The sequence below is a fragment of the Sorghum bicolor genome, chromosome 8 (assembly GCF_000003195.3).
Source record: "Sorghum bicolor cultivar BTx623 chromosome 8, Sorghum_bicolor_NCBIv3, whole genome shotgun sequence".
Lineage (NCBI taxonomy): Eukaryota > Viridiplantae > Streptophyta > Magnoliopsida > Poales > Poaceae > Sorghum > Sorghum bicolor.
Genome location: NC_012877.2, coordinates 14,472,860 through 14,495,926, shown reverse-complemented (window position 1 = coordinate 14,495,926; position 23,067 = coordinate 14,472,860). Strand labels below are relative to the sequence as shown.

Sequence of the window (23,067 nt, the reverse complement as noted above, 5' to 3'; positions counted from 1 at the left end):
GCTTTGGCTTTAGTTAAGTATGAGTATTTTTTCTAGCTCGTTGGCGGTTACCAGTGTGGCGCAATTGGGGAATAGCAGACCGTGGATTCCTCCGGGTGAATCACAGGGACTGACTAATGAAACCAAGCAGCCCTAACTTGTTAGACAAACCTTTGAAAGACTTTATAGTGATTCCTGCCGACCTTCCTTGGTAGTGGGTTAAGAGGCTGATCACCTCGGGTGAAAGGGTAAATCATAACTCATGGGTAAAGATGTACAACCTCTGCAGAGTGTTAAAAACTAGTATACTAGCCGAGCTCACGGTCAGGAGCAGCCTTGGGGACATCTACATTAAGGGTGATGATTCTTGTGTGTTAAATATGCTCATTGTTTTATTGTTTAATGCTCTACATTATTTATGTCACATGGATCATGAGAGTGTGGGATCTATACAATCTAGTTGCTATACTTGTGGAGTTCGACATGGACTCACTCTTGCTATTTCCCCCAAACTTCATGAGATGTGTTAGGCTTGTGATCAACAAGTCAGTTGGATCCTATAGAGTGAAGTTAATACCCGAAGTTTGGAGTTGTCTATCCGCTGTTTGCCATCAACGGTTATCTCTTTTATACTAAGTATGTTATATATTTATGCATTGTCTTTTGATATTACCCCTTATTTGTAGCTATATGTGAGATTTGGCTTCTAAGACTCACATATGGTGGATATCTGATTTTGTTCTTAAAATCGGATATTACAAGAAGAGACCACTGACATCCACTGAAGTAATCAAGCTCACAGAAGAGTGCAGTGCGGCCGTCCTCAACAAGTTACTAGAAAATAAAAAGGATCTAGGATGTCTGACCATCGAATGTACTATTGGAGACCAACATTTCAACCATGCACTCTATGACCTTGGAGCAATTGTCAGTGTGATGCCCACTGTTGTCTACTACAAGCTCAATCACACTGTATTTGAGCCAACTACAATGTGTCTTCAGCTGGCCGATCAATCAGTCCGATATCTATTGGGCATCGCCGAAAACATTCTAGTCCAGATAAGAGACTTCTTCATGCCAGTGGACTTTGTGGTACTAGATATGCATCCAGACTCAAGAATGTCACTCATTCTTGGGAGACCCTTCTGGAGCATCGCCAATGCATACATTGATGTCAGGAAAGGATCTATCAAATTCACCATCAATGATCAAGAAGAGCAGTTCACATTCAAGTCAAAACAAGAACTCAACTCTTCTATGAAGATGGTGGATCAAGACAAGCAAGAAGAATCACCAGAGTCATCCACTCTGGGATCATCAGTAGAATAAATAATTTGGAAGGTCTAGTTCAGAGGACTCTAAACTTTGAACCCTCGCCGAAAGGTAACTCGGTATTTACCCACACTTACTTTTTCATTTCATATAATTTTTCTTTAGCATATTTACTTTACAGAATTACATTATAAAATTCTACACCCCATATAAATAATTTTTCTAATGTGTAACAATCCGTTAAAAATATTTATTGTGGTGGCATAAAAAATGATTTAGTTCATATATTCACTTTTAGCTTATTCTCATTTTTAATTCCTGCTCTCTCTCTCTCTCTCTATATATATATATATATATTATTTCTTACATGGGGTCCACCACCATGGGTCCCACATGTCATAGACTTCACCTAACATACATCACATCACCACCCACTCTCCTCTACTCATCTCTTCTTTTCCACCGGCCATCACATGGGCGGCCGCCCCACCCTCCTTGGGTGCCTGCCCGACCACCTTCTCCTCTATAGAAGGCCTTTCTCCCTTCACTTCCATACACCACACACGACCAGTTTTAGTAGACAAACACCTTGCTCTCGGCCTCCAATTGTCCAGAGAGAGTTTGGGAGAGAAGGAGAGCATAGAAAGAGTAGAGAAGAAAGTGGGAACTAAGGAGAGTGAGCAAGAGCTCAAGAGCTAGTGTGAGAGAAGTAGTGCTACAAGAATTTCATAGAGAAATTAGTGGACTGTTGTCTAACTAGGTTTAAGAATCCTAAAATGAAGGGGAGGTTCTGTCAAAATCCAAACTAGAAACTAAGATAATCTAGGAAAAGGATGACTAACTTATGGACGTTTGACCACTAATCTCTCACTAATCCCTTGTACTAGTATTGTTTTTGTTTGTAAGTGTTTGCTGTAGGATGAAGAGTTGGGCAAAAGGAATCACAAACAAGGTCATGGGAAGGACCACAAGGAGCTCATCCCGGTATGATTCATCAAGGGCCAGATCTGACATGAGCATCGATCCTCCCGCTGTCCAGCCAGCATCCTCTTCTGCTGCACCACAAAGGATTCTCCTCACGACAACTCACCTTGCCTTGAGAGATTTGAGAGAAAAGAATATCTACAACAAATTGAAGAACAGAAACTTCATTCACACGCTGGTCCTAGACGAGGTATTCCTCTGCAAAACAGGTATGGCAACTGAACTCGATACTATTTTCCAGTTTGTTGGTTGGAGTTCTTTCGCAACTATTGCAGAGTTAGGGTCCAAGCTTTTAACTATAGAATTCCTTTGCACCCTTCAATTCACCTAGACAAGAGTTTATTTTAGATTGTTTACCCAAGAAATCTGTCTAACATGGAGAAATCTTAGTGATCTTTCAGGCTTTCCTGCAAATGCAGGTTTAGTTTTAAAAGAAGTCTTAAAAGATTTTGATACACATAAATTTTGGATTGAGATTTCTAAAGAGCCTTTCTTCCATGGCACTCGTACTCGGGATATAGAGCACCCTACACATAGGTTCTTGCATAAGTGGTTGAGTACACTTTCTCCCCCCGGGATGATGCTAGCAAAATCAGAACCATAGATTTACAATTAATTTATGCAGCAGTTAAGAAAATAAGAGTGTCACCTACACATGCTTTAGTAGATCACTGGTTAAACATTCGTGACTATAAAGTAGGAGATGTGGCAATCTATTCCATTATTACTCACTTGGCCTTTAAGCTCAAATTAATTGATGGTGCCTCTGGATTTCATCGATACACATAGACAAATTTATGGATGTGAGCATTTTAATCATGCACACTTGGTGAAGAAAATAAAAGGGGATTTATACATGACATATGAGGATGCCAAACTCCAGTTACCTAACCCAAAGGTGGCATTGTATTCTATCTAAACTTTTGAGTTTCAGGCACAACCAATGAACAGGAGAGGAGCTCAGGGAGAAACTTCTGAGAGGGCACCTCAGAGGACACCCTCTAAGAGCTTTGCTCGTCAACACAAGCCAGTTTGGCTCGGAGCTGACCCCACTCATGAAGCACCGACACACACCAGTTATGATGAATGGCAGACACGCGAGCGCCGCGCACTGAACCCTAGAATGTACCCCCGTTCCATTCTGCCTACCATCCATATGGGTACTACCAACCACCACCATTCATTCCTACAGAGGAAGGTCCCTCAGGTGAAGCACCAAGATATTCATTTAGTACCTATGGAGAGAGGACAGAAGATGAGGACCAAGACTTTGAGCAAGGACGCATGTCTGATGCTTGTGGGTTTTTCTATACCCAGTAACATTATAATGAAGAAATGGCATTCCAAAACTACGCCCACGCTTCTCTTGCTCACAATGAGCAGAATTGGAATGACCAATGTTAGTGGAACCAAAACACCACTAAGACATTGGCCACTATTCGAGAAGGGAAAGATCAAGTCAACAACACTTTAAATGACATCTTCGTGTTTATGCAAATCCCGAAAGAAGACTAGCTTTGGGGAGGACCCCCGTTATGATGGTAAGTTTTTTTTCTCTTCATTTCAGTTTATTTCCTTTCTCTTTATTGCAGATATAAATTTAGAAAACCAAATAAATATTTGCTGTTTAATTTGTTTAAGTTTGAGTTTGCTTAAAAATGAAAACCAAATAAAAAGAGTGTGTAATATAAGTTTGCCTTATTTTCTGTTAAGTTTGCTATAAATAAAATATGTACATATGAAGAATGCATGATGAAAATGATGAATAGTTTCTGTGCTGTAGTTCTTTTCAAGTGCCTAGTTTTAAATTAGAGTTCTCCCAAGGATTGGATAGACTGTTAGACAACTAAATTTACTCTACTCTTTAAACCTGTGGGAGCATATGCTTAAACTAAGTCTAGGTAGTTGATGGACATGATATGATATAGTCTGAGCTGCTGTTTATTATGTTCCTGGTGCTACTAAATTCTAGAGATTTATTTTATGAAAACTAAAATGCTTCATGATGAGTTCTATGTATGACAGAGAGTATAAAATTCCTACCACAACCATATTTATTTAGAATATGAAGCTTCCACATATATGTAGGGCTTTGTGTTTGCTCGAGCTGTGTTGACCCTTAGGAACTCATCATGTGACTAATCCCGGTATCACGCACACTCATGTTCACCCTTTGCTGCTTCTACTTTGGAAGTACGCACCACAAATTTATTTCATATTCACCTATTCAAAAATGTTCCACTCTTACACTGAGAGTAAACACCAAAAATATTTCCCATGCTTATTTGCTAGCCAATTACTTGAAGTTCAATGCTCCAAGTTTTATCTTTTATTTCTCTACAAATTTGTTGTTACAAAAAAAATTGTTGGGCTGCAAGAAAATTATTGGACAAAAGTTCCATGAAAGAAAGAAGAAAAATAAAGATTTATAAGCCCAAGTTTATTGTTAAAATTTTAAGTTCAAAGTTAGAGGAATCATTTCAAGTAAAGGAGCATTAGAATTATTTTGTACCCCTTCTCCTTCCACAAATATTTTCTAGTTTAGCATCCACATATAAAACCACACATGCACAAACTGGTTGGTTTTGTGGTGAGTTCATTTGGATTCATGGTTTGATCAGACCCAATGCATTAGTTATCTCCACACATATGAGCTCCACATAAGCTTTATTAGATACAGGGTGCGAGAGTGAAGGCAATATATATGCCTCATGCCACAAATACTACATATTTTGAGAGCAAGAGAGAAGGCATCACTCATTTCAATGCCTTAGAGAGGATCCAAAAATACCATATAATGAGAGACTTGAAAGGGTCATACTAAAGAACTCTGAGTTTTATTTTGAAAATCTTATAAAAACTCTAGAACAGAGGTGGAACAACAGAGCATGAGACAACAGTGCTTGACTTAATTGTTGTGTCTTTCAACTACTCAAGACCAAAGAACAGGTAAAAGTCCCATGGTTAGAAGAAACATGAGTAAGTTTGGAAGTTATGATAGTTCACTCTAGTATGGGGTTGAGTCCTTATTTAAACCATGTGTATTTGTAAAGTATGAAAGCATTGTAGCACCTCCTCATCTATCCTTTGTAGCTGTTTGTTTAGGGACGAGCAAAAGGTAAGCTTTGGGGGAGTTTGTTGACAGTTGTTAATCATCAAAATTATATGTCAATCAAGAAAAAGAAAGGGGATAAAAACTGAACATCACCATAGACTTGGGTTTTTACTGACAATTTCTATGAGTTTTGGCGAATGTCTGTTTCTGCAGGGGGTTATCAGAATAATAACAAAAGGAGGTCCACATGTTAGATTTACATAGAGAGAAGACCCGAACATCAACTCCTAAATACTCTAGAAGACTCAGGAAGACACCACCTGAAAGGTGGGGCCCACCTGCCATAGGGCAGGGGCGGACGCCCCACCTATCAGGAGCGGCTGTCCGAGGGAATAAGCACGGATCCTACCTCCACCACATTTGAGGAGTAATCTTGAGCGTACATTTAAGTCAGTTTGATCCGAGGTCTGTGGTGCTTCCTAGGGGGCTATAAATATAACCCTGACCCCCCTAGAGGAGAGCTCAGAATTGAGAGAGAAAACAGAATTATATTTTTATTCTCATCTGAGAATTAGAGGGAGCCATTAGATCTAAGGATTAGAGATAGATTAGCTACTCCTAACCTTCATCTTTTATATAGGATTACATTAGATAGAGGAAGAGTCGGGCGCCTATGCTCGGAATTTCTAGATCTTCATCAAAGATTGGTATTATCTTTTATGTTTCTTTGACTTTATTCTAAATATCATTATGTTTCTATTTATAATGTTCCTAATTTATTCTAGTTCTACATTTGATATGGTTATGATTGATAATGAGTTTATGTATATGCTTGCAAAGCGCTTAGCTCTCTTCGCGCGAGGGTTAGGTGATAGATGTCATGTAAGCATGGTGCTTAGATGTTGTTTATCTGCAATTACACCCTATTGGCTGGGTTGCATGGTAGATCATGGAAGTAACAGTTCCATTGAGTCCTTTGTATTCCATCCCCCGTTGGTAGGACAGGTAGAACCACAATTGCGTAGGAAGTCCAGCTCTGTCTTGGCTTTTTATAGCAAAGTTCCTTATACATAAATGAAGAGTCTTTTGTGCTATATATGATAGTGTAGCATTAGGATAGATGAATGACTTGATAAATTAGAACTATTTAGGATTTTCTATCTCTTGAACTAATCGGACGTCTACCTAATATTAACCTGAGTAGTCTATATCTAGTCTCTATATTCTCTGGGCTTTTATACTTTATATCATTTATCTATCATGGTTTATACCCTCCTGCCAATTATGTGACTATGCAACCCAATCACTCATAAGTATTCATGTTTTGTAAGTTGATCTCATTGTTTAAGTCCTTAGTTTTTTCCCTGTGCTAAATATAAATAACAATACCTGGAATACTTTCCGGTGAAGTGCTACAATGGTATTTAATCTGTACGCTTGTGGATCCTATATTTATTTTATTAGTGGGCAATTTTTATACCACACTTCTGGTGCCATGCTAGGGATGACAACTTAGCTTAAGTGGTGTTAGAAGTGTCAACACTCTTGTCCTTCTGATTAATATTTCTGGGTTGTCAATGGAATTATCTAGAAGGTCAAACCTATTCATATATTACCCTACAAAGATTCATAGACTACACAAACACAAGGGTAAGCCTGTTTGAGTATAGACATGATGGAACTACAAACATCAATAGTATATGCTGATTGATCTGAAAATCCACCATGCACCCAATGTCTATCCATCTACAACAAAAATTTCAGAACATACATCTCAGATTAAATGTACCAATTGTACAATCGAAAGAATTAGAAAAAAAAGATAATGATAGGTATGCTGCATCAATAGGAAAAGGTTTTTTCTGCTGATGCTTTTTGATCTTCCTGTACCCTTCTTATGTTCAGAGCTTGATTAATTGTTGGAATATGATCTGACATGATCTTCTATTTTCTTGGTTATGCTTTTGAGCCCTTGCTTATCAGAAAGCAACTTTAATAGTGTCAGCAAATGAGACTGCTACATCAAAAATAATAATGACTATACATGGCCAATGGCAAACCACATCGAGTATCTTAATGCAAATAATTATATTCTCAGGTTATGCAAGGCTTCAAAGCCATAACATATAGATAAAAGTATTAACAGGGCACGTCCATGGACATGGATGCGGCTGCAAAGTCATGGGTTCATGTGTCGTAATAGTACATGGTCCCATCAAATTATATTATGTATAGCACCAGGAATGCCACGCATATGTTCAGTATGCAGTTGATGCAAATAGCATGTCAACCACGTGATATATTATAGATGATGTTTGCATGTCTAGCTTAAGCAATAGGGGTGTGAGTGTATTAAGGTCTGTGTGTGGTGTGAGTTCAGATACAACTTGTACAAAGGTTGAGGCAATAAGAAAGCCCACACACACAAATGAATTTATTTTCCTAACTTCAAAATTTAAGGGACAAATAAATAGATATGTAATAAACACATAAGAATGATGTCACAATAAATGGCTCAACAAATTAACTGAGCAGCAACAAATATGGGCAAATGAAATAAACTATGCATGGACTAACCAAGGTTAATATCAAGATGGCTCCAAGGAATTTTGCAATGGCACTAGCCAATGTTCGTGAGCTTGTGCTCTACAACTAAAGTGCCTGTTACCTCTATTTCTTCAGCTCTATCCTTTTTCTGATGGATACAAGTACATATTTATTCAGAAACTAACAAAAAGATTAGTAACTAGCAATCGACATAGTTGAACTTGATGACATCATATACAAATGGGAGTTGGCTGCTTGTCATTAATATATATATATATTTTTTAATTATTATTCATTCTCGTCCATGAACCACACTCACAACCATATATAGCAGTTTAGCAAGATCAGAATTGTTTTCTAATAAGATTACAAGTGGGCTTATTGTATTTTTGATAAATATTTTTTTAGACGAAAAAAGGATATAAAAATGATGACCGATTGTCTTCACAATTATGTTTGTAGGACCTCAGGTAAAAAAAATCCTAGAATCTGGCATTCTAGGATTAGAAGTCCGCTTATTGTATTTTTGATAAATATTTTTTTAGATGAAAAAAGGATATAAAAATGATGACCGATTGTCTTCACAATTATGTTTGTAGGACCTCAGGTAAAAAAAATCATTCTCTAGGGATCAAAATACAAGCCGTTCTGGCAAACATTTCTTCAAGTGTCCAAATCCTAGAATCTGAAGTTCTAACTCATGCAAATGGAGTGTTGATCTATGTGTGTTTATTCTGTGATTTTTAGATTCCATTGGTTATAGGTATATGTGCTTGTGATCAAGTTGCATTCGCAAGTACAACAAGGTCTAACATATGTGCAGGACACCTAGATTTTTAGTTGTAGCAAAAGCAAATTCTCTCGCTGAATTTTCTTTTGCATTCTAACTGAAGACGAATATGTTTTAAACTGAAAATGAATATAGACTCCTCCTATGTTTCCTTTCCTAGGCTTAGATGAGGTACGTGTTACTTGCAAAATTTCATATTACGATGGATGTATCTCCTTCTTCCTAGAATTAGAAAAATAACTTTTCAACATTTGACTGAATAGTGGATCTAGGAACCAAGGTGTTCTGCATTTGCTCTGCTCATCTTGCCTGAAACCACCAAGGGGCAGGGTTATTCGGACTGTAGAAGGGCTGCTGCCGCCGCCGCCGCTGACGGTGGCCGGCTCCTTCACGCTGGGGCTCTGGGAGGAGACAGCAGCAGGCCATACCATGTTCAAGGGGCAGCAATGCAGGCGCAGTGCACGAGTGGGGGGAGGGCGAGCTGCGATGGGGAGGGGAAGCGGAAGGGGCAAGGGCGAGCCGGCCGGAGTGGGGGGAGGTCAGAGGTGGTGCCGTCGCCGGAGCAGCCGAGCACGGCGAGCTGTGCTACGACGCAGAGCAGCGAGCGCAAAAATAAAGATGAGGCAGCGATACTCTTCTTATTTTCTTAATATCAATTTGTATAAAAGAAGTAAAGGATACAAAATAATCAGCAACACAACACTAGTCCATTGGTAAACGTCCTGTTCACTCATGAGGTCACACGTTTGATTCTTGCAAACGACAATGAATTTTGCACATTTTAACTTAAATCGCCAGGTGGGTCCCACCTTCATAGGTTCGATTCTTACAAACGGCAAGAATTTTGCACATTTTAACTTAGATCGCCAGGTGGGTCTCATCTTCCTTATTTACACTCGTCCCACCTTATTTTTTTCAGTATCATCTCTGTCCACCTAAGAGTGACGTGGGCGGCCAATTTTGCACATTTTGACTTAGATCGTCAAGTGGGTCCCACCTTCCTTATTTTCACTCGTCCCACCTTATTTTTTCAGTATTATCACTGTCAACCTAAGAGCGATGTGGGCGGCCACATCACTGCCATATTGGTTGTTGTATCTATGACCAAATTAAGTTAACCGTCACGGATTTATAAATTAGTTGTCATATACTACTCTATGACGTCCAACAATGATGAAAACTAAACCAGCCATCATGGTTGAATCACCATTGGATTCGATCGTCACGGATAGTACAATTTTATGATGATTTTTGTTAACATCATGTAAAGCACCATTTCTTGTAGTGATCGCATTAGTGGATGCAAGTGATGGCTCATTATCCTTTGAATAGAGAAATCAACCTTCTCAGGCAATGGCACCAAAAATACTTGTTGACACCTCTAACACCACCTAAGCTAGGTTATCATCCCTAGCATGACCTCAGAGGTTCTGGTACACCCGATGGGAGTTGATGTACCTAGAAATCAAAACAATGAAAATTTTGGGCCTAACTGATACCTTGCTACAACTTTATAGACCACAAGTATATATTTCTCTTCTTGAAACTAGCCCTATTTCTTATTTGGTGGAATGGTAATGCTATATCTCGAGCGTCTGAATGGACACCCGAGATCGGACGCCTCTGTGCATGCCCTCCTCCATGCACCGCCACTCAGATGCGACCACGCCTGCACTTCTGCATGTGCCTGTGGCCATGATCGCTGACACGCTCGCAATCCATTGTAGACAAAGACAATGGTGGTGGCAGTTATGGTTCTGGCAATGATGGTGGTGACCTTTTCATCTCCAAATCTGGCGGTTATAGAAGGGCCCAACCGGGGCAGGAAGGCTGGGCAAATGGTAGGGATAATGGTCAAGCGGTTAGGGGCCCTGGCGGCGGAGGCGGTGGCCGGGCTATGTTAGGGCAGGGGAGTTGTGGCCTTGCTTGCCAGAGTTGGAGAAGATGGTTGTGGGCGAGCTCATTGGAGTTGAGAAGATGGCAACTGTGGGAGGAGGGAGGGGAAGGAGACCGCCACGGGATTGGTAGGGTCACGCTAGACCACCATGGCTGTGTGGCCATGTTGGCGGGATTGGCTGTCGTTGGAGGGCGGGGAGGGGCAGTTGTGCGCACGGAAGAAGAGCTGCATCAGACATGAGGAGAGGGCGGGGAGGGGAAGAAGGATGCGAGGGCCGGGCGGACGCCATCGGTCGCACGGAGGTAGGCATGTGAACATTAGGGCGCTAGTAACGGTGTTGGTAGAATGGTAATGGTTCTTATTAGACGTTCGACCTGTAGGGCGCATCTCCTCTACTTGTTCTCATTGTACACATCCGTGCTCATACTCATCCACTCGCTTGCTTCTTCTCCTCCAACACTCATCCGTCGGCTTGCTCGCTCGCTCACTACCGCTCCTTCCATGCCACACTCTAGGATGCATGCCGCATGTCACATGGAACTCATAGTCGCCCAACCTGCCCACCGGTGCTCTATCCTTCCCTCCCTTTCTCCCCTCTGCGTGACCTCCATGCCACCCTGTGCTCCCCAACGACCTCACTCCTGCTCCCCCACCGAAGACGATGACAACTATGATGGCTCCAACAAGATAGGTTCATTGTTCTCTAGATCTGAGCCCTCCTTCTTCTCTGGATTTGAGCGCTCCTTCTACTCCTCTTATAGATCTGAGCCCTCCTCCTCCTACAAATCTAAGGGATGTGGCGATGGCTAGGTTGCAACGAGCTCAAGTGGTCAGTTCACCGTGTTGCAATGGTTTTTTCAGTGTATGTTTTTCGTTTGTTGTAGTAGATATTTTTTCAATGTTGTAGTCCATATTTTTATTTTATTACATTAGATTTTTTTCGTTGTTGCAATACATGTTTATTAATGTTGGAGTACATATTTTTCTTTTGTTGCAATAGATTTTTTCGTTGTTGCAGTAGATATTTTTTGATGGGATGGAGGATAGTGACGGTGATGGGGATGAGAATGGGGGTGGAGATGGGACGAGGTCCGCGGGGTGTGAGGTGCGAGCGTGTCGGGTGTGCGTGGAGGCATCGCGGGCGATAGTGACAATGTTGGGCCGGGATGCATGGGAGATAAGGTTCCTGATTGCGGGCAGATGGACATCTAGCATCAGCAGCAGTGCGAGCTGGATTGGACGTCCGAGCACTAGCAGTACCGTTTGTGGAAGCACTTATATCCATCCACCTAGAAGGGATAATTATTTTCATGTTCTAGAACGTACAACACAGATTGAGAATACAGGAAATGTCATCATAAACCACCCATGGCCTACACTACTATACCTTATATGTCGTCATCCAATGTGGCATCTTGCATCCTTGGATCGTGTCTGTAGACGTAACTCCACGAGCAGAGCAAGTAGAGGAAGAAGGATACCAGCCCAAACACGGCGAGGAGCCAGTAATAAAACAGATCGAGGCGGCTGGCATTGAGGTTCGCGCCGTCGAGCCTGCCGTGGCCCCCACCACGGTGTGCGGTGGCGTGGTTGACCACCTGGATGAGGAAGCTCCCAAGCCACGACGACACGCCGAGGATGCAGAAGACAATGGCACCACCGATGGACTTCATGCCGGCGGAGGCCTCGCTGTAGAAGAACTCGAGCAGGCCGACGAAGGAGGTGACGTCCATGACGCCCAGGAGGAAGAACTGCGGGATCAGCCAGAACACGGACATCGGCGTGGCGGCGGCCATCGTCCTGCGGCGGCGGCCCTCCACCACGGCGGCCACGGCGAGCGCCATGACGCTGAACACGAACCCGACGCCCACGCGCTGTAGGTGCGTGACGCCGCCGGCGCGCCCCGTCACGCGGCGCAGCCATGGCACAATGGCGCGGTCGTAGGCGACCAGGGTGAGCATCTGGAAGACGATCGGGACGACGAAGAGGCTCGCCGCCGGGATGCTGGTGCCGCCGAGGCGGGTGTCCATGGTCCCGCCCTGCTGCACGGTGAGGGAGAGGAGCAGCGGGATGGAGACGTTGCCGAGGATGGAGCTGAGGAAGATGGGCATCATGCGAAGGATAATCTTGGCCTCTTCCACCTGCGTCACGGTGCACAGCGACCACGCCCGCTTGTCGCCGTTGTCCACCGCCGCCTTGTCCAGAAACCTAGAATAATATGTATGTGATGATGAAAAGTTGGTCAAACTGTGACCACACGTCCACACCAACCGGCCAACTGGGTATGTACACGACAAGATGTGACTATAATCACGACACCAAAGTTTGACGAAATGATCCACAAACAGAAGCGGGAAACAAATATCTAAAGAGTTTATGAATTTCCTTACAAAATTACCCAATGAGCACTATATTGCAAATGTTATACTTTCAGAGGTAGACGGCGTCCCCGTTGATAGCGAGGTGCCTATAATGACTTTGTGAATCTCGTGATCTCTACTAGTTTAGTCCTTCGAAAGTGCTCACGGGGATAGGATTTGTGTACGTGTGTTCACAGAGGTGAGTATATATACGTTGTGAGTGTCTGTATTGTACTATGTAATTTTTAAAAAACAAGATGTGTTTCCATTAATTCCTCCACACATTTTAATAAATATGCATTCATATAGTCATCTTCCCGGCATATATAATACCGATATACAAATATGTTTTTTCATTATAACTACATATCTTGATTTATAGTGCTTGTTAGCAATTCTTTTAATGCTTGACTATAGTGGTCCAAGTGGGCCAACTCATGGATCAACATACTCCATCCATCCCTTAAAAATATAATTGTCGCTTCTCAGCAAGTCAAATATGTATAATTTCAAATAAGTATATTTTTTTTAATATTTATTGCAATGTTAGATAGATCATTAAATATATTTTTATTATAAATTTATTTGGAGATATAAATGTTATTAATATTTTCTATAAACCGAGCTTAATTTGAAAAAAATTGACTGGCACGAGTCATAGTGATTCTTTTTATGATACGGAGGGAATACCTAAACTTAACTAGACATGCTATGAGTTACCCATATAGTTAAGTTTATATGCGTGCCTTTCTGGTTTAACCTGGTTTCATCTCTATATATCTTGTACGAAATGTCAAATACTCTCTCTATACTTAGATTAGCTGACATTCTAGGCTCAAGGCCTATTTTCACGAAAGGTGTCATCGCTCGCCCGCCTGCTATCTTTAGGACACGATTGCCCTTGCCCTCCTGTTGCGCTCGCCACCAGCGGCTCAGCAAGCGCCACGCCCACACCCACCCAAAACGCGAGCGACCTCTACACTAACCGTCTGAGCCGAGTGGTTTTCTCGTATGGAATGCACCTGATACCCTATTTAATAGCGGTAGTCAAGAAAAAATACTCCTTAATTAATGAATCTTTGGTAAGTACAATAAGATCATAAACGTCAACTAATCTAGGTAGGAATCAAGGAAGTATTTAAATTGCTTTTAGACGTCTCTTTTCAGATACCGTACGTAGTTTCACACTTTCACGCCTTTCTGACCCAGAGGACTACTAGATCAAGTTACTAACTACTAGACCGAGAGAATTGAAGAAGTGGACAATTAAGACACCATCTTATCTTACATGAAGTCTGGAGTTCTCTCCATAAATTCAGCTGTCTTGCCTGTGCCGTCAGTGAGCTCATGCATCTCCATTAGATTCTCAGGTATTGCTAGCTTCCTCTTCCGGAACGCAGCCACGAAAACCTGCGACATATACACATCGATCCAAGAAAAGAGCCTAACAATTATTCATATGAAAATTTCATAATTTGTTTTTCTTTCACGAATGATTTTATAAAGTTTCAGTTCAATACCTGAAAGATTCTTGTGAGGGGGCTCCCCATGGGCTTCTGGTGCCGGTAGAATGGCAAGCCACTAGCGACGACGACCATGCCGACGAACACCATGAGAGCAGCAAGCGCAAAGCTGAGTCCCCATCCCTCGTTGTCCTGCACCCACACCAAGAAGACGAGACCGACGAACCCTCCCAGCGAGATGGAGAAGGCGAACCAGTTGAAGTAGCTGATTTTGGCGTGCAGCTCCGCTGGGTCCTCGCCGTCGAACTGATCGCCGCCCAGCGCCGCTGCGCATGCGCGCATTGAACCCTCGCCGACGGGGATCAGGTACAGTCCCAGGGTGAGCAGGCTCAAATTGCGGCCGCTTACCACACTGCAATCGTTGGGGTGGTTGATCATGTCGCACGGCGGCGGGTGCAGCGACGGGAAGTGTGCCTGGCATGCTAGGAGCACGTATCCCTGCACATAGCAACCACCAGATAAACCTTCTCAACTTAATGAGACCCTGAGACCAATTTTCTCTGGATTTCTTTCTACGTTTTCAACCCATACATCTCAGCTCCCAAAAGGATATTTGTCGATATTTCAAAAGTTTTGACCAGAAGCTTGTCCAAAACTCTATGTATACTTACCATGATCTCAATGGGTGCGAAGATGAGGATAGTGTAGAAGCGCTTGATATAGGAATCCGAGATGAAGGCACCAAGGAAAGAGAAGAAACAGATTGCACCAAAAAAGTTGGTTGAAGTGGTTGATGCGTCCTTGACACCCATGTGCATCGTCCCATGTAAGTAGCTCACTAGGTTCAATATCAGCGGTATGTTTGATATATTTGCCATCACAATGAGGACTGTAGCCACCAGTAGAACAAGATATGCATTTATCAACAATATATATATATTATTTTACATAAATAGACCTCTTGTATACACAGTAAAAGAGTGCAAGTAATGATGCTCTTTATACTACTTACCGTGGATGAACACGCTGGCTTTGACTCCACCATGCCTCTTTCCAGTAACTGGTTGTCCCTTCCAGTCCACAAGGCCTTGCAAAGCCATAGGTTCTGTTGTCGATCACGTACTTGAACTCCTTCTCCTTTCTTTGCAATCCACAAGTGTGGCTTGAACTTGTGCTTTTTTATATAGCTGTGGAAGATGTGCAGCCCATCGCATGATTTGTGGAAACAAGCCACCACACACCAATGGACGAGAGTGGTCAAACAAAGCCGGGGGTGTGCGCCAGTTTTTCGCTTGCGACACTGACTCGTATTAATTTACTAGAATATCTTTGTCACCAATCATATCACATAATCAATTTAGATACCTAGAGTGCTAACCATGCCGTGTGTAGAGTAATACACAAGTTTGGTAGTACCAAAAAATTATTATTACTCCATTTTTCGGATATGTATAATATATTCACAGCATGTACACGACAAGGAGGATATATGATTATAATCACGATACGACATGAAAGTTTGACGAAATGATCCACAGACAGAAGTTGCAAACAAATATCTAAAGAGTTTAATTTGCTTATAAAATTATCCAATGAGCACTACATTGCAAAATTAGATGTGTGTTTCCATTAACTCCTCCAAATGTCTTATATATACTATTAATATGTATCGATATATATTCATATTGCTTGACTATAATTCTTATCCAAACTAGTCAAAGTATGTTCAAAAGAAACCATACCTATAATCATAATTATAGGTGGGGATTTTAACATTATTCTTCGACCGGATGAGAAAAATAATAACAATTATAATGATAGATGACCTTTTCTCTTTAATGCCATAAATGACACATTCAATTTCACGGAGTTAGAACTGACCGGGAGAAAATTTACTTGGGCTCACTACCGGAGATACGTTCTTTGATGAGTGTCGCACGCTTTGCCTAGTGTAATTTATCGGACACTCGGTAAAGAAGCGATTTGCCGAGTGTCACTCTCGGCAAAGAAAAGCACACGGCAAATGGACGGTTTGCCTAGTGTCGGACACTCGGCAAACCATGACACTCGGCAAAGCAGCCGTTTGCCTAGTGTCCGACACTAGGCAAACCTTGACACTCGGCAAATTAGCCGTTTGCCTAGTGTTCTACACAAGGCACTCGGCAAGGCTTCCGTGACGGCATTTGCTACCAATCACACCATTAGGCTTTGCCGAGTGTTAGACACTCAGCAAAGTTGCATTTTGCCTAGTGTTTGGTGCAGACACTAGGCAAAGTTAATAGTTTGCCTAGTGTTCTATCCTGGCACTAGACAAAGTTACAATTTTGCCTAGTGTTTTGCTTGGACACTCGGCAAATTTATTTATTTATTTTTAATTTATGGCCTCCAAACTTTTTCTTCTAATGTCATTAGGTAACCTTGACTCGACGTGAAAGTTTGATACCATTCTCAATCTATTTGCTATATTTAGTTAGTGTACCTCATTTAATTGAATTTTCGGAGATAATTCAAATTTAAACTGTAAGTGGTTCAAATAATTTAAAAAAATAAATGGAAAAATGATATTCATGTTATTTTCAAATCAAATAAAGATTAAATGTAGAAGTGACATCAAATTTCAAACATCTTGCTCACGAAACATGAGCATGATGTTGGGCCTAGTCGTTTTTAAATTATATAAAAAACAAACGAATTCTGAAAATCACGAGATTTCTCAAAATGCCATGATATCATATGTGGAGTCTGTGATAAAAATTGGAGAATGTTTCATGAAAGTTGTCACATACGATGCTTACAAATTGGTACGTCTTCGAAGAAGTTTTAGATAGTTGACTAGGATCTGGTAAGATCCGATGTCAAATTTAGTGTCTAGTTGGAGTTTCACTTCAAAACTTCTTTACAGTGAATAGACATCAGAGATGGTTTCTTGTCAAATTTTGGTATTTTTTCGAATCCGTTTGTTAATTTTAATTTGTTAACCGCAATTATAGAATTTTATAATTCCGATAAATAGAATTAAAACTATATATGATTATACGAAATAATGGCCAAATATTTGTATAACCTTTGAATATACATTATAGAGTGCATTTAACAAGTTTTTTTAAAAGTTAATTAATCAGAACAAATTAAGCAAATATGGTTTTGAAAGAAAATAAAGAAAACAAATACATAAAATAACAGGTGGCTTTTGCCGAGTGCTTGCGACATGACACTGGGCAAAAAGTTTTAAAATGAAGTGTTTTTTGATATAAAAATAATAAAAAAGAAAATTCAATGTTTGCCGAGGGGTAGATCTAGGACACTCGGCAAACATGTTTTATGGAGCTGCCAGCCCGTTCCCACGCCAATCTCCCAAGGCCACGCACGCACGCGCAAGGCCGCTAGCCCGCACCCGCTCGCCAGGCCGCCTCGCCCGCGCCCTCGCCGGAGCTGCGCCCGCCGCCGACCACCTGAGCCGACCGCTGGAGCCGCGACCACCGAAGCCTCGACCCTCGCCCACCCCCGCCGGAGCCGCACCCGCCCCTGACCGCTGGAGCCACGACCGCCGGAGCTGCGACCGCCAGAGCTGCGACTGCCAGAGCTGCGACCGCCGGAGCCGCGCCCGCCCCTGACCGCCGGAGCCGCGCCCGCCCAGCTCGGCCCTCCCCGTCGGCCACATCTTCGATTGCAACTGGCCAATCTACTCGGCATCCGTACATCTCTTGGTTCGTGCACTTTCTGCTCCTCCAACACGTTTGCAACTGGCCAGTCTTAGATTGGCATGGCTCCTGCACTTCCTGCTCCTTCTTGTATCACGGTCATAAGGCCTAAAACCTGAAACTCTTCTTTTCAGTTTCATACTTGTGTCTTCAAATAATCAATTTATTTTTTATCAATTAATTTGGCTGTGAAGTGCTCATTAAATTTGGTTGCTGATTTTTTTATATATTTTGTGCTTGACATTCATGATGTCTTGTGTATAAAGCATTTTAACAAGAGATACTACTTTGCTATCTATTAGGCCTCCATTGAATATTTCATCAGTTCACTGATGATTGGAGAAGGTGCATTTGGATGTGTATACAGAGGTGTCCTCAGAAACGTGACAGTTGAGTCACACAAAAAAAAACATGACAGTTGCAATAAAGGTGTTGAAACCTGATACTTTGCAGGGAAGATCACAGTTCGAGCAAGAGGTAATTTACCCATTTCATCCTGAAATCTTACTTTGCCCTTCTTACACTGGAAAAGTGGAGTTGATCTCTAGCTACTTTCTGGTTCAAAACTGAAACTAGAATAGAGCATTTACTTTGGAAGGACATCCTCATTCCATGAATGATGAATATATTATTTTGGATTTCTGTTGCAGGTTGCTATCCTGAGTAGGGTGAGGCACCCTCACCTTGTAACTCTATTCGGAGCTCAGAATCATCTGCACTTGTCTATGAGTTCTTGCCAAATGGAAGTCTTGAAGATTTTCTCGTCTGTGCAGATAAAAGGTAAACTTTGCCATGGCAGATCCGCATCCGAATTATTTTTGAGAAATGTTCAGCGCTAATATTTCTGCACATGAATAAGCCACACCTGGTTGTTCATGGTGATCTGAAGCCAGCCAACATCCTTCTTGATGTTAACTTAGTCAGTAAGCTTAGTGACTTTGGTATCTCTCGCCTCCTAATCCAATCCAGCACCAATAACACTACCCATGTAACAATCAAGTGTGCATAACAGGGATTTATTAGGCCTCCATTGAATATTTAAGCTGAATGTATCATCTACTTGTCTTTGAAAAATAAGCAGCTGACGAATATAGGCTATATCTAATGACTAACCAGTACTTGTGTGGTTTTATTTTAGGATGTCATGAGTGATCCACATATATTGTGGCTGACGGATTCACCTATGAAGGCGAAGCCATCAGGATGTGACTCAACAGTAGCCATGACACATCTCCAATGACCAACATGCGACTAGAACACGACGAGCTCATTCCCAATTGCGCTCTTCGTTCCACCATCCAGGAATGTAATCAGTCTCGTTGGCCGTGATGATACTTGTGTTTGTTAACGGTCTTCTATTTGCACTTGTGGTTGTGAATGATGGAGAACTTGGATTACTTGTGAAGTTATTATAATATATTGTAACATATGACGTTTGTGATGTGTTTGTGGTGCCTGGATATATATGTGGTGTTGATGGTATATATGTTATGCCTAGTATATATATTTTCTATTTATTTGGATAGAATATAAAAAACAAATAAAAAAATAATGTTTCTGGTCACTTTGCCGAGTGTCTTGGTCACTACACTCGGCAAAGTGCCATTCTCAGAACCTGGAAACAAGGTTTGCCGAGTGTCCACCCTAGGACACTAGGCAAACCTGGCTCTTTGCCGAGTGCTGAACAGTGGACACTCGGCAAACTTACAAATTTTATTTTTTTAAAAAAATGTCTTTGCCGAGTGTTGAAAATAGAACACTCGGCAAACCACCTGACGCCGTTTGGGCTACTTTTGTTTGCCGAGTGTCGCCGAGTGTCAAATGGACACTTGGCAAAGGCTTTGCCGAGTGCCCGAAAAAAGACACTCGGCAAAGCTTGCTTTGCCGTCATTTTTTTGCCGTCTCGGCTTTGCCGAGTGTGGCACTCGGCAAACGGTTTGCCGAGTGTTTTTTGCCGTTTGCCGAGTGTCTTAAACACTAGGCAAAGTGCGCGATTCCAGTAGTGGCTAATCACCATCAAAATCAGACCTTCGAGAAACTTGATAGGATTCTCGTGTGTACGGATTTTGAGTCCAAGTATGCGGTCACGACTATTCATGCCTTAAGCAGAGAGATTTCCGATCATACTCCCCTATTTTATAACACAAATAACCCATCTTGGGCTTATCAACCACAATTCAAATTTGAACCGGGTTGGTTGCTCAGGGATGGTTTTTGTGATATGGTAAGAGATATTCGGCAAAGTGTTATTATTGAAGGCACCCCTCTAGAGAGGTGGCAAGCGAAAATCAGAAGACTCCGCCAATACCACTGCTACAGAATCGGTCTTTAGTCCTGGCCGAGAAGGGGCTTTAGCCCCTGATTCCGAGCCGAGACTACGCTTCCGGGACTAAAGGCTCCCCCTTTAGTCCCAGTTCCGTGCACCGGGGCCAAAGCCCCACCTTTTAGTCCCGGGCGGTATTACCAGCCAGGATTAAAGGGTGCTGCCAGCGGTGCCACGTAGCAGCATCCTTTAGTCCCGGCTGGTAGTACCGCTCGGGACTAAAGGGGCCCTTTTTTTCTTTTTCTTTTCTTTTCAGTTCTAGTTTTTTAGTTTTGTTTATTTATACATTAGGTTTTCCAATATGTATTCTTTGCTGCTAATATATATATATATATATATATATAATATATTAGCAGCATATGACAATAAGCTTATTTTATACATATATAATTGAATTATATAACTATATATATATAAATATATGCACATAAATATATAGAAGTTGTTCTCCAAATCTATTATTGCACAAGTTGTACTCCAAAGTTAATACTCTAAACCTATTATAAGTTGTACTTCATCATCCAAACATCTACAAAGCATACAAATGATCATCATTGTTTGGAATCATCTTCTCGTTAGGATTATAGTGGAACTCGCCGCTTGGATTTATCTGATAAAACTTTACGTTGGAAGCTTTATTCTTTTTCTTTAAGGGGAGAAGCTAGACAATGGTATAGTCAGAAGGTAAGTCAACAACGAGGTGAATGGGGAGTTTTACGAGCCAACTTTTGTCTAGATTTTTATTCCCTCGACCGTATCGGCAACCTTACACTCGAAGTCCTATCTTTTAAACAAAAAGATAATGAAACTTTGGGAAAATCCTGGAAACGTGTTTTTGATCTTTTAGAATCTGGTCCAAACCTTAATCTTGAAGACCCTGTTCTTTTATTTCATTTTTTTTGAGGTCTTCAGAAAGATCATAAGCAAATGCTACATATAATGTCTAGAGGTTCTTTCTTTCGCATCCCTACTGATGATGCTAGAGTGATCCTAGATAGAATCCTAGAAGCTGAGATGAATAATACCCTTCATGATGGAACCCACGAAGCCGAAGTAGACACTCTGCCAAATTCTCCATCTACTTTAGCTATCCCAAGTTCTGAGCCACAAAAGGAAGAAATTCCACCACCGGATTTCATGCTGGATATAGAATCTGATCTTTTTGCCGATTTTGGAAACATTTCAAACTACCATTCTACTAACAGACCCCAAAATGGCCATTTTAGCATTTGTTTACCAAGTGAACATCAATTGAGAGAGCTTATCTCAGTCATGAGTAGCGAGTGGTTGGAGGAATCAGAGCTTTCCTCTGAGGTGATCCGTTTGGACACACCGTCTATAACTATACGCTGTGCTTATGATTCTGATCGATTTGACGCTCTCTATAATCCTGTTGTGGGGATCAACATAATGTCTGAATCTTTTGCACTTAAATTGTTTAAAAATCTTGACTTAACCCCCACAACAAAGGTCATAAAGGAATCTTCAGGACGATTAGTCCCCAGTCTTGGAATTATTAATGTCCTACCTCTTACGGTAGAAGGCTCCATGGTTCATTTGAACTTCTATATCTTTGATACATGGGACTTCGACCTGTTGATAGGACAACCTTTTAGAAGACTCCTTTATGAAGGTCATACTGGAAAGCTACACATTTCTTTTGAAAAAACCTTTAAATTCCCGATAACAGTTTCACACTCCTTGAATAATAAGGCCGAGTCATATCTTTTGCCTGATCCTATGGAGGAGGAAAAGACTGCATCTCTAGAGCTTTTAGATAAACCAGACTTAGAAGACGAAGCTCCTTTCTTCATAGAAGAAGAGGCCGAACCTTCTGAACCTGAACCCTTAGATGAGTTTGCAGAAACGCCTAGACCTCCCATAGAGCTTAAAACTTTACCACCCGGTCTTATCTATGCTTTCCTAAACAATAATCTAGAGTTTCCTTTGATCATTAGTGATAAACTCACTTAGGAGCAAACTCTGCGATTAATGACCATTCTTGAGAAACATCACTCAGTTTTCGGCTACTCACTCCAAGATCTTACAGGAATCAGTCCTATGTTTTGTACCCATCGTATTCCAACAGATCCTTCTGTTTCACCTTCTCGAGAGCCCCAACGTAGACTTAACAACGTGATGAGAGAGGTAGTTAAAAAGGAAGTTATAAAGTTGTTGCATGCAGGGATTATATATCCTATGCCGCACAGTGAGTGGGTAAGCCCAGTTCAAGTTGTGCCTAAAAAAGGAGGCATGACTGTTATTATGAATGAAAAGAACGAGCTAATTCCACAACGCAGCATCACAGGGTGGCGGATGTGCATAGACTATAGAAAACTGAACAAAGCCACAAGAAAGGATCATTTTCCTTTACCTTTCATAGATGAGATGCTAGAGCGATTAGCAAACCATTCGTTCTTCTATTTCTTAGATGGATATTCAGGGTATCACCAGATCCCGATCCATCCCGATGATCAAAGCAAAACCACTTTTACATGCCCATATGGAACTTATGCTTACCGTAGAATGTATTTTGGGTTATGTAATGCACCAGCTTCTTTTCAAAGATGCATGATGTCTATATTTTCTGATATGATTGAAGAGATTATGGAAGTTTTCATGGATGATTTCTCTGTTTATGGAAAAACTTTTGATAGTTGTCTTGAAAACTTAGATAAGGTTTTGCAAAGATGTGA

The 23,067-nt window shown here is 41.5% G+C and overlaps 1 protein-coding gene and 1 long non-coding RNA gene across 2 annotated transcripts; one reads left to right on the top strand and one right to left on the bottom strand.

The window, feature by feature from the left end:
• On the bottom strand, positions 11,787–15,566 carry LOC8058179 (protein NRT1/ PTR FAMILY 4.3). The gene is made up of 5 exons (XM_002441993.2): positions 15,360–15,566; positions 15,019–15,236; positions 14,405–14,845; positions 14,173–14,294; positions 11,787–12,732 (listed from the first exon to the last, which is right to left on the bottom strand). Exons 1-5 carry the CDS (start codon positions 15,445–15,447, stop codon positions 11,913–11,915), a joined length of 1,689 nt encoding a protein of 562 aa, XP_002442038.1. The 5' UTR covers positions 15,448–15,566; the 3' UTR covers positions 11,787–11,912.
• On the top strand, positions 17,727–19,530 carry LOC110429795. The gene is made up of 4 exons (XR_002446946.1): positions 17,727–18,054; positions 18,351–18,525; positions 18,699–18,828; positions 19,187–19,530. It is a non-coding gene; the product is annotated as an uncharacterized LOC110429795 (long non-coding RNA).